Source organism: Archocentrus centrarchus, chromosome 14, assembly GCF_007364275.1.
Source record: "Archocentrus centrarchus isolate MPI-CPG fArcCen1 chromosome 14, fArcCen1, whole genome shotgun sequence".
Lineage (NCBI taxonomy): Eukaryota > Metazoa > Chordata > Actinopteri > Cichliformes > Cichlidae > Archocentrus > Archocentrus centrarchus.
Window position 1 is genome coordinate 14,809,320 of NC_044359.1, and position 12,364 is coordinate 14,821,683.

The following is a 12,364-nucleotide window of genomic DNA, read 5'->3' on the forward strand; positions in this document are numbered from 1 at the left end:
CTACATTTTTAAATACTAAAACTTAGAATCAAAGGAGTGAAAAAGATCATTTAAAAAAATGTAGCTACTCTAAACTGTCTTTATGCAGATAATCCACTTCAGCTGCGGAGGGAGGGGGATGAGATGCCGGTGTTCTCCAAACTTCACTGTGTTTATATGACCTAACTGAACTTGTTTAGTAGCTTTGCTACTGCAAACATTACTGTTGCTGCTCTAGAAACTTTTTTTTTTTTTTTTAGCTCTACTGTCGTCTTTGACGACAGTCAGTGGAGCTGAGCCGTTACCGAGCGTCTGTACGTCTGCTTTTTGCTAAATTTGCTACTCATCGGTCATTTATATTTGAAATCTTCTGAAAATTTGCACGAATACTCTTTAGGTAAAACAGAGGAGGCAGATTTGTGATTTTTGACTTTTTTATTTATTTTTTAATGAAGTTTTGAAATTTTCAACAAATATTGTATATCAGTGTTTACCTTTAATCCCTACTCCTCCCTTATTCCTAAGCCAACTTGATATGAGTATTCAGTGTACACAATTCTACATTACAAAATGCTTCAGACAATTTTTTTCTTCTTGTTTTTTTTTTTTTTTATGAATCTTTGAATTTTTTTAAGATAAACAGTGCATTCATGTTTAACTTCAGTGATTAATTCCCCCATTTATTGTCTGAATCTTTTGAAACTTGCTACAAGTGTTCATTGGGCAAAACCATGTAAAATGCTGTAGATGAATTTCTTTTTTCTTTTTTTTTTTTTTTACAAATTTTAATTTTTTTCAAGAAATAGTGTAGATTGATGTTTAACGTCAATCGCTACTCCCACTCCATTGGCAAATTTTATTGTAGTGTCCTAGAAATCCACAGTCAAAGATCAAGCACTGCCTGATAAATGTCCACAGCTTCGCCAGTTGCCGCTTTAAGTAGACAAGTAATAAGAGAAACAGAAAGCTGAGCACATAGCAGGTTGTCATACTCCTCATAACAGAGGTTAAAAGAGAACATTCTATATATATATATATAGCCTACTACTCCAGATTAAGGATCCAAAGGCCAGGTCATACTAGACGTCTGCCAACATTTGCAGAGCTCCAGTGTTGTAGATAAAGTTTAAACACACTGAAAGAAAGTTAATTTGAGTTTATGTAGATGTACCATTATTAAAATCTGCAGCATTTAAAAAAAAAAAGAGCAGGTTTGTATCTGTTGAAATGTTTGGTGTTGGATGTTAAATGCTGTGCTAACTGACAGTGACCTGTCAGCAAATTAGATGGCAGTGCCAGATGTTTACCTGTTTCATCACTTCAGTTGTGTGTTGGTAAATGTTCAGAGACAGTGTGATGAAGCACAAAGACATTTTAAAACAGTTCATTTTCTATAGCTATATATTGTACTGTAATATTCATTTTCTGTCATCTCCTACCTAAGAAGATTATGTAGGCAGAAGATGAATTTTTTCCACCAAAATTCCTGTGTTGTGTCCAAAGGGGATAATGAAGGTTTTTGTTTCCCTGGCACAGCTGAGGCATAAATATAGGGATTTCCCAAAGTTAAATGCTTTGGGGAGTTAGCCAACCCGCATTGGCAGCAACCATTCTATTGTCATTTCGTGTAATTAAAATTAGTAATCATGCAGTTATTATAATCTGTCCAAATCTGTGATGTAGCCCATTATCTGGACTATGTACAGGATCAAATGAGCAATAAGGTGAAAAGCAATGTTGTGTATGTATACTGGTCTGTACATAAAATATACGTGCCAATTTTGATTACATGATTGAAGCCGATTACTGTACTTTTAGCTGAGTTTCAGTTTGTGGGTTTAAGTTTCACAATGAGGCATACTTAGTTATTGAGGTTAAAGTCATGCAAACAACTAGGTCTGAGGCTGAGGTATGCATCTCATATATCGGCATATTTATTTTCATGGTGCAGTGGAACAGTAAATAATAAAATGTATGATCTGTGATAACATTTAAAACTTGGCGAGGGAAGATATTATACTCTTTTTAGTTTTACTCCCACTTGTGTGATTGCGTATTTTTGTTCAGATTGCTACCAGAGGTTAAGCTGGCATTGCATTCTGAATCCTGGTGCCATTTGAACTTGGGAATCATCTTGACTAGCTCACCGTAGATATGAATAGACATCTTAGCTGGGTGTTTTCCAAGATCCATGAGTGCTACTGCCCTTGGTTGTGGTCCAATTTACATAAGCAAGTGTCATCTTTCCAGTGACCATGAGGAACCGGCCACCGTGAATTTGGGTTGTGCTTTTTTTGGAGAGATGGATGGCGATGCTCCTGAGCTGTGAGGTGGACACAAACAAGTTTCGTTTATATAACCCACTTCACTTTCCAGTTCTGATTTGTGAACATGTGGAGAAAATATGCAGCAAAGCACTTCGTTGTAGTTGAGGAGTGATGCTGCATCAGCACCAGAGCCAAGATATCTATAGACCTGAATGCAAAGCCATTATCAGGCTTAGCAAGCAGAAGATTACATAATACCCATATACATTCCAACCAGTGTGCTACCAAAACAAACAACAGAGGGAAGACTTAAGCCCTTTAATGCGGTCAAATTCCTGTCGTGGATTACAGTCGAACATGGTACTGTAATATGGTACTGTAATCTTGGTTTGCAGTACAGCTGCAGTACAGCAGCAGTACAGCAATCAGTGTTGGTGACCAGATAAACTTCACATTGCAGTTCAGGTGCGTCTGTAAATCTCTTAGTTGGAGCTTATGCTCTTTCTGTGTGTGTCTCTGTGTGTATTTTCCAAGAAGTTTAATCATTTCTTTAGTTTGTATTGTAACACATTTAGAGCATTGGACTGAGCTAGTAGCTACTAGCTGCTGCTAGTGATAGGCTTAATTGGATCATCATTTGGTCCTGTTAGCCTGGGAAGAGCATTGCAAACACAACCAGGGTTTAAATTCTGCCAAGGGATGCATTGTTTGATCGCTCTAAAATTTGAGTTGGTTCGTGTTCTCCAAGTTGACTGTCACAGGCCCATTGGCAAATAAGATAATGTTCATTGTTAGCAGTGGCCAGTGTTTGTTTATTTGTTTATTTGTTGTGTCTCCATAATATTATGTATATCTGGGATCCATCTTCAGAAACTTGCATGACTGAGTTTTGACTCATTAAAAGGTGATGTGAACCAGCCATCTGCACTCAACATTTCTATACTGCAGATCAGCGATCTTTACATATCTTTTCCCCTTTTCCTCTCTCTACATATTACAGTTCATCACCCAGAGAAGGAGAGACCAGCAGCTCCGTGGTGCCTGGCCAATCCAAGACCAGCGGGCAGACTCATAAGATCTGTTTGGTGTGTTCAGATGAGGCCTCTGGATGCCACTATGGGGTGGTAACTTGTGGCAGCTGCAAGGTTTTCTTCAAGAGGGCCGTTGAAGGTTGGTCTCACACAATCAGCGTCCACTCCCTCAGTCATGACATTATCCTCATTAACATTAGAAACTCAGTTTCACTTTGAATAATTGTATATATGAAAATATTTGCCCAACCGGTCGCGGCAGATGACTGCCTCTTCCTGAGCCTGGTTGTGTTGGAGGTTTCTTCCTGTTAAAAGGCTGTTTTTCCTTCCCACTGTCACCAAGTACTTGATCATAGGGATCTTTTGGTTGTTGGGTTTTCTCTGTAATTATTGTAGGGTCTTTACCTTACAATATAAAGTGCCTTGAGGCGACTGTTTGTGATTTGGTACTATATAAATAAAATTTAATTTCATTTAATTAAAAAAAAAAAAAAAAACTAGATGTGTGTAACTTTCATTTTAAACATATTTTTCTTTTGTACTATGAATTATGGTCAAATTTATACCAGGTTATTACTCTAGATACTTCTGCACAACATCTCTTCTCTTTTTTAGGCATAAAAGTTTTTTTTAATGATTTCTCTAAATTAAGGGTCACAGTTGAATAGTAGAGTGCACGTTGAGTATATATGCCTTCCCTTTGTGGGTTTATGGGTTTAAATCTTAATACATGACTTGTATTTCTCCACCTCCTCTTTTGTTCCCCTTCTTGTTTGTCATGTATCAAATCAGATATCACTTCCGAGTGGTTTTAATTACCAACAAACAGCTTTCTATTTCCACATAGAGTGTTGTCTTCTTAGCATTAAAACAAACCTTTATGCAGATTTATAAGCATTTTACACACTCACTGGACACTTTATTAGGTACATCTTGCTAGTTGGACTCAGATTCAGCTGTGGTTATATCTACCAATACTGATAAATGCACAAAAACAACCAGCAAAATATACAAAGTAAGTTTACACATAAACTTACATATACGCGTCTCTATAGATTGTTTGTGCATCAGAATGTTTGGTCTTTAATTTAATTGTCTTGAAAACTTTGGAGGGAGGGACAGTAATGCATTTAACAAAAAGTATTTTGCATTAAAGGCTTTTCTGCCATGCATTCCTCTCTGAGCTTCTCTCTGTTTTTCTTTCCATCCTGTCTTTCTATAAGGCTTCTCTGCAGATGTGTTATTGGTTGCTTAGAAAGGGCTTTCTGAGGCATATTTAAAGTGATTATTGCATGCACTCTTAAACTAAGGTAGAGCATAGTTGGAAAAAGGCCTCGCTATTTATCACTTGCCCGGCATTGATGCACAGAAATGACTCAAACTATTAATCACCTAAAGTTTCAAGTCTCAGTTAACATAACCCCGTCCTTTTCTTTCATTTTCTTAATACTTTCACTCTGTCTGTTTTTACTATATTGGTCGCTAACATTGCTGGTGAAAGAATAGCTGGTGACCAGACTTGCTTTAGGCAAATCATTATTCTGAATATTTGGGGGCACAGTGAAGATGGATTGTTCTTCTGCAGCACTTCAGAATTAAAACAGGTCTGGTTGTTAATGGAATTTATAATGGAAACATTTCATGGTCTCCTAGACTATTTCATCAGCAGTTATGTCCAACAGATAGACTGCAATTATAAACAAGAACATTTGATATGAGCTGAATTATATCCTGATAGCTACAATATTTACTCCCAAATTATACTAAGATAATGATTAACGGTTATCTAGCATATCAGCTTTTATTATGCGGTGCTGGTGTAACTGCCAAGCATTCGTTATGAAATGCAATTTTACTTTGAAAATAACTGCCTACAGTAGCACTGAGAAAGTCACATCTGTCATTTTTGTTTTTCTTCCCCCCTCTCCCTTCTCCGGTCGTTGTCTCTATGGGGAAGGATGGAGAGCACGACAAAACACAGATGGTAAATAAATGTACTTTTATAATAATAATGCATTTTATGATGATGATGATGATAATGATGATGGTGATGGCAATGATGGAAATTCTAGCATCTATGATTTGCCTATGTCCCCTGTACCTCTTCAGCACTGACCAATCTGCCTAGACACTCGCATAGCCTGTTCTGCCAACTATCTGTTAACGCATGCAAATGCACTGATTTGGTAATTCAAATCAGCATGATTTTTGCACTCTTCATTTTCTGTCTGGAATGCCCCTCATCTTCTCTTCCTCTAAGCTGACACTGCAAACCTAAATGCAATCACGCGCTTTCTCCTATTAGGCCTGTTCTTTTGCATGTAGCCCACATTCCTTCCTGAGATCTGATGTCAAAAATGAAACCCCCCACCCCACTCCCACCCCCACAGTGTTTGTTCCATTGATGAGTTTGTCTGCTTTTACAAGCATTCTTCAGGGCTGCTAAACTAAAAGCTGTACATTTACAGTTCTCACATTTTAATCAGACTGTAATTTAATATTGCTTCGGTTAATTCTGAAGCAGAAATACCAAACATTTGGCGGCATACCTTCACAGAATCAAGGAGTTGATTTTCTTCTTCTGATCAGGTTTAAGCTCAGGACCTTCTTGCTGTGAGTTCACAGTACCAGCCACTAGCCCTGCGTGCTAGTATTGGCTAAAAACTCAGCTAGAGGCTTCACAAACCACTGCTGATGGGTCGTGCCAGACTCCAGCGGGATTCATCTGGCATTTTTGACACTGCAGATGGCTGTTTACACCATTGTTTGCAGTGACTCTCTGTGATATCAGCGATGGCTGCAACAGTCAGCTCCAATCTTGCCATCTTGGCTTTACACCATCAATTTTTAATGAAGAATATGATTGCTCTTGAGTTTCATAGGTCATTCTTTCTGTGGTTCCTATGAAGATATCTGGATTACATTTGCCACCTGTAATATATCATACAGCAGCACTGATTCCTGCTTTTTGTGCTAGTTTTCTCAATGCCTAAAATGCCCTGGACAGTAAAGGAAAAACTTTAAGCTTCAGTTCTTTTTCAGCTTCTGCCTGGATCTCTGTAGCGTGAGGCTGTGTGTGACCCTGTTTGTATGATCAGATCTGTGAACATATTTTACTGTTTACTGGTCATTTTCAGCCATGTTCATTCCTTGCTAATGAAAACCAAGACTTTCCAGATGCTTCTGTTGTAAAGAAGTTACTTGAAAATAGAGTTTAAAGCAGTCATCTCAAAGTTAGCAGAGCTTCATTAGGGGTCCGTTTAAACTGCTTTCCTTTTATTTGCAGTGCTGTCGAAAAAATGCTGACAGTGATACAGTGTGACCTAACTGAACACATCTGTTCGTGGCAGATTTCTTTCTGACATTTAAATCACGTTTTCATTTTTCTCAGTTTTTAACCATAGTTTATTTTAAAGTCTTTTTCAGGGTAATTGAGTTGCTTTGAAAAAGTATTTGCCCCCTTCCTTTATTCTTTTTTTTTTTATTTTGCATTTTGTCACACTTACATGTGGCAAATACATTTTCATATTAGACAAAGATAATCTGAACGAATACAAAATGTGGTTTTTAAATGATCCCCGAGACTTTGGGGGAAATAATCTGTGGACTGACCAGACAGAAGTTGAACTTTTGGAAGGTTTGTGTCCTGTTACACCTGGCATAAAACACATTTCATAAAAAGAACATCATACTAACAAACATGGTGGTGGTAGTAGTAGTGTCCTGCTTTGCTGCTTCAGGACCTGGATGACTTGCCATAATTGATGGAACCTCGAATTCTGCTCTCTACCAGAAAAGGAGAATGTCCAACCATCAGTTTGTGGCCCGAAGCGCAATCGCACAATTATCTGAAACACACCCACAAGTCTACCTCTGAATGGCTAAAAAAAACAAACAAAAAAACCCAAAGGTTTTCGAGTGACCTAGTCAAAATCTGGACTTCAATCCATTTGAAATTCTTTGGTATGACCATTCATGAATTAAAACAGGCTGTTCATTAGGTTTAGGAGGCAATTACTTTTTCACCCAGGGCCATGTAGATTTGGACGGCTTATTTTCCCTTATTAAATGAAATCATCATTTAAAAACTTCATTTTGTATGTGCTCAGGTTATCTTTGTCTAATATTAAAATTACCTTGATAATCTGAAACATGCAAGTGTGACAAATTTTCAAAAGATAAGAAATCATAAAGGAGGCAGATATTTTTCCACAGCACTGGATATAGCTGAACATTGTTCAAAACTGACCAGAAAGGTGGTCGAGGCCTTCTTGAATCCAAACGCATCTGCTATTTTTTATGAGCATATCAATTATGCCGTATGATTTTTTTTTTTTTTAATAGAGTGCTGCTTTCATATTTAGGTGCCCGTGAAATTAAGTTATCACACACTGCACAATATCATTGTATCACTCTTATATGGCTCCAGCAGTATGATTAAATGCCCTTTCGGTCAAAAAGCATCAAAGGTATTACATTTAGATCAGTGTTAACCCTCCCTCCATAGGGAATACTGTCGTTGGTGACTTTGTATACAGTCAGTGAGGTTTTCAGCAGGTGTATAAAATATAAATGAATGGGTACTACAGAGTTTGTTGTATCATCTGTTATGAGTTTCACATGAAAAGACTATTCATTAAATAATCTGCTTTTGCTACTCAATGCATATTACAGCCATTACACCATGATGTGTAATGCTATTATAAAACAAGTGACTAATAAGTTGACTATTCACCTTACCCCACCATAGTAAGCTACAATTAAGAAATTCACTCACACGGAAGGGACATATTCATTTGATAAGGCAGCCTTTTTATTGGAACACCGCAAATCACAGAGGAGGGATGTTTTTGTGTTGCAGATCTTGTCCAGAAAATAGTCAGACTTTTGGTGCTTTGTAGCAACCATCCAGTGAGTGAACTGAAGTCTCCTCATTTGTGATTTGTGTTGCATCTTCAGTGTGCCTTGTGTTTAAGCAATCTAATTGAGGACAATAATATAAAATGTTGACTATAAGAACAAAAGTTCTGTGGAAGTGGAACAGAGAAATTTCTCATAGCTTCACTCTGCTGACTTTCTATTGACAGTGACTGATAACTGAAGGATGTGGTGAAAATGATGTTGATCCTTTGCTCCAGCAGATAACTAGTGGCAACCTTTTCTAAGTAACAGCCTATGGTCTGTCTTTCAGAGATGCATGAAAAGACTCATATGAAATTCTTTTTTGGGCTAGTGACTCATGGGAAAATGAAAGATAATTCTAGTTAATCATAACATTTTGATTTCAGAGAAGTGTCATAGTGGAAAGTTTAAACTATGACTATGGGATTGTGATGACCATAAAATACTGAGAAATAGCCAAAAGATCTCGTGGGGTGTTTCAGAGCCAAAAAATACAGACCTGTAAATTACACTGATAGAATGCTGCAGATTGTGATGTAAGTATTCAAGAGGCATCTTTTTTTTTTGCATGTTTGCTTGTTTTCTAGAGCAATTTTAGTCAGCAAAAAGCAAGCACAATAACCAAAAGAATTCAAGGCTTGCAAATGTCTTCAGCTCTGAAGATCATGCACATCTGGATTTGAACTCTGATTTAAATATTGTTTTTTCTTAAAAAAATTAGAAGTTAACAAAACTGGTGACAAACAGTCCAAAAAGTGCTTTGCAGAAAAATACTAAGGTGAAAACAAGGCTCAGTTTGATGTCTGAGAGAATCAAAGGTGCAGTAGTTTCTAGCAGTAGATATACTACTGCTAAATGAAAGCATTTAAGATAATTGTTTAAAGTATTATATTGCAAATACATTTGTAATATTATGTGGTAAAGAAAAAGGAAAGTGAAAGTAAGAGAGTAAGGGAGTGCTAAGTGCCATGGATATCATGCATGCAAGATAGATTAAAATAAAGCAAAAATATCTGGTAACATTCTTTTTTTGTCAGTTTTCAGAAGACTAAAGAAGCAATTAAGAAGTTTTATCTGTGCCGCCAAAGACTGATATTGAATATCTTATTTCTCTGGGTCCTGCACTTCCATTATGAATTAATAGTAAGGTTATACACTGTACATATTGTAGGAAGGTTCCTGATGGCTAATCTGCTAGTCGTTTAAACGTTTGAGCAGAGTTGTGGAAGCGAAGCTTTCAACACCAAAGGGATGCCACAAGCTTGTTAGGCTTACTGCAGAATCAACAGGCAGTTAGTGTGGTCATAGATACAGTGGCTTGCAAAAGTATTCATACCCCTTGAACTTCTGCAAGCCACTGTACTGCTCAGGCTAATCCTTGTCAAACATTCTTTGCTAGCTAATGTCTTCTTATCCCCCTCCTTCTTCCTTCTTTCCTCTTTACAGGCCAGCACAACTACCTTTGTGCAGGGAGAAATGACTGCATCATCGATAAGATCCGCAGGAAGAACTGCCCAGCCTGCCGCTTCAGAAAATGTCTTCAAGCTGGAATGAACCTGGAAGGTAAACAGTCCGACCCATCTTTTAATCAGTCCTGCTAACATTGAAAGGCTCAGTGAAAAGTGGTTATCTTTACCTTGCGGTATTGTGGGGTAAAGTACCTTTGCTGGTTATGGTTAAAACAGGAATTTGATTGGCTCACTCAAAGGTAGATTTGGCTGTTCGTCCCTTAAAGTGTGAATTACTGTTCTTGGATTCACATGTTTATGTTTAAGTGCTTGTTGCTGATTGGTGCTTCCACTTGGCTTATAGCCTATAATCTTGGCTGCTCTTCTCTCATCTTGGCTTCCACCATGACTAGACCAGTACCCCAGTCCTGTGCTGCAGCCAAACTGCAGCAGTAACTCCTGCAGCTGCTTCAAAGTACAGCCAATTTGTCATTCAGGGCAGCTGTGAGTCAATGTAAGCAGCTTTGGTTTAGGGGAGTGGTTCTCAAACTTTTTCAGTAAGACCCAACTTCAGAAGCTACCCACTTGTAGCTTGAAGTGTAAACGGGGCCTTAATGTGTCACACTTTCTCCTTCTCCATGCTCTACTTGCAGTGGCTCAGTTAAAGAAACACTGGTCAAAGTGCAAGGGCATAGGAAGGAGTTTACTATTGGGGGGGACACATATCGGAAACCTGACAGATTTGTAAATACTCGGAACAAAGCATAAAAAATGCTATTTGATCTTTTACTTTCTTCTTTTTCAAATGTTTGGAAAAATAGTGTTGTGTACACCTATATTACTGCATGTATAATTTACATATATATGTTTTTTAATCATAAGACGTGGACAAACCACCAAACAAAATGGCTTGAGTCTTTTATGAAGCATAATGACCATGTAATTCCAGGCTGTAGGGCTTACTTAATCAGCTGGCCGCAGTGGTACTAGTACAAAGGAGTATTAGGGCCACATTGAGGAAAAAAATAAATTGTGCATTTTGAGAATAATTTCAAAATATTGAGATAAAAGTCAAAATGTGCAGATTAAAGTTGTTTCAAGTCAAACAACAGCCATGACACGTCTGTTATACCCTCCAGAATGTCTTGTATTATGAGTTAGTGCAGGGGTCGGCAACCTGTAATCCAGAAAGAGCCATTTGAACCCGGGTTCCACGGAAAACAAAACAGTGAGAGCCGTAAATACTAGCGGAAGCCGGTAGCCGCTACCACGAGTGACGCATATATTGAGAAACGAAAATAAATAAATAGATAAATAAAATGATTTTATTTTAATATTTCAAGATCACAACAATGTTCCAATTTAAAACTACAACAAAAACCGAACTGACAAAAATAAAATGCACTTCAATTGGATACTTATAATTTACTTCTGCGAGCCGCACAGAGCCGCAGATTAAGCCTGGATGAGCCGCATGTGGCTCCGGAGCTGCGGGTTGCCGAGCCCTGAGTTAGTGAAACTATACTTTAGAATCTGTTTTAGTAACAAGGAAATGATTCTTCTTTTAGTACATAAACACGATGTAGTGATAAGTATGAGGACGTTTAACTGGCACTGGTTGGATGCAAGGATGGCTGCACCTTCGTACAGTACAGAGGGGACATGTAGAACCACAAGACACAATAACACAGCTGATCAAGTTGTTTCTACCCAAGGTATTTTGTAGAGAGTATAGCAGCTGTGGCCGTTATTTGACTTGAAATGACGACTTCGACGATTTTGACTTTATTCTCAAAATGCACAAAATTCTAAAAATGATTTTTTTTTTCTCAATGTGGCCCTCACACTCCTTCATATACTAGCAAGCTAAATATTTCAGCAGCACAAAAATAATTTATTAACGCGCAGAAGTGCAAAGTTTGATATGTTTTATTAGTCGAAAACATTTAATAATGGTCAAAAATACATGGTCAAAAGGCTGACTGGCAACAGAACTGGTTCTTTAATTAAACAACATTCTGACATGAAAGAATCATCACAGATAATGCAATGAACAAATTATTCACTTTTTAATATCAAACTTAAGTTAAAAAACAGCTATTAAAATATGCCTATTCAGTTTGAAACTCTAATCTAATAAATCAAAATAAATATCAATAAAAATAATAATAACCAAAAGAAAGAAATAAAAGTGATACCTCTCACATTTAATAGACAAGCTGTGTGCCTCTTTACAGCCCTGCATTTAGCCAAACAGGTACACAAAAGGTTAAAAACATTGGCCTAAGCAGAAGAGCCAAAATAATTTTTCCACCTCTCATTTGAAATTCATTGCAAATTGACTTCTTGTCCTTTAAGTAAACTTTATCCTATGTATGAAAGTAAACTGACAAACAACCATATTCATGGTAACATTCCCAACAAACCGTTTTACCTCATTCAAAGAGTTCCTGACTCCTGCCGCTGTCTCCACCTCCCAAACACTCGGAGTCATTCAGAGGGGGTGGGGGAGTGCAGTGGCATGACGCCTTCAAAATAAAAGCACGCAAGTTAAAGATTTTTCTCCTCCGCGGTGTAATTTTTGGGTGGAACAAATGTGCCTGTCTCCAATATTGCGGGGGACACGTCCCCCCCGGTTCCTACGCCTATGTCAAAGTGGTATAATTCTCACCAGGTTTGTGAGAGATCCCAGGTGATCTTATGAACTGGAGCCAAGTGGAAACACCAATCAGGAGCA

The 12,364-nt window shown here is 37.7% G+C and overlaps 1 protein-coding gene across 2 annotated transcripts in view; it reads left to right on the forward strand.

Annotated features, from left to right (window-relative positions):
* Window positions 1–12,364, forward strand: part of LOC115792458 (glucocorticoid receptor) — a 79,077-nt gene that overhangs the window by 42,040 nt on the left and 24,673 nt on the right. Inside the window, exons 3-5 of one of the 2 annotated variants that reach the window (XM_030746992.1) lie at window positions 3,247–3,416; window positions 5,235–5,261; window positions 9,626–9,742. In XM_030746992.1, the coding sequence (XP_030602852.1) occupies window positions 3,247–3,416; window positions 5,235–5,261; window positions 9,626–9,742 (314 nt within the window). The remainder of the gene's footprint in view (window positions 1–3,246; window positions 3,417–5,234; window positions 5,262–9,625; window positions 9,743–12,364) is intronic. The other variant, XM_030746993.1, reaches the window with a different exon arrangement.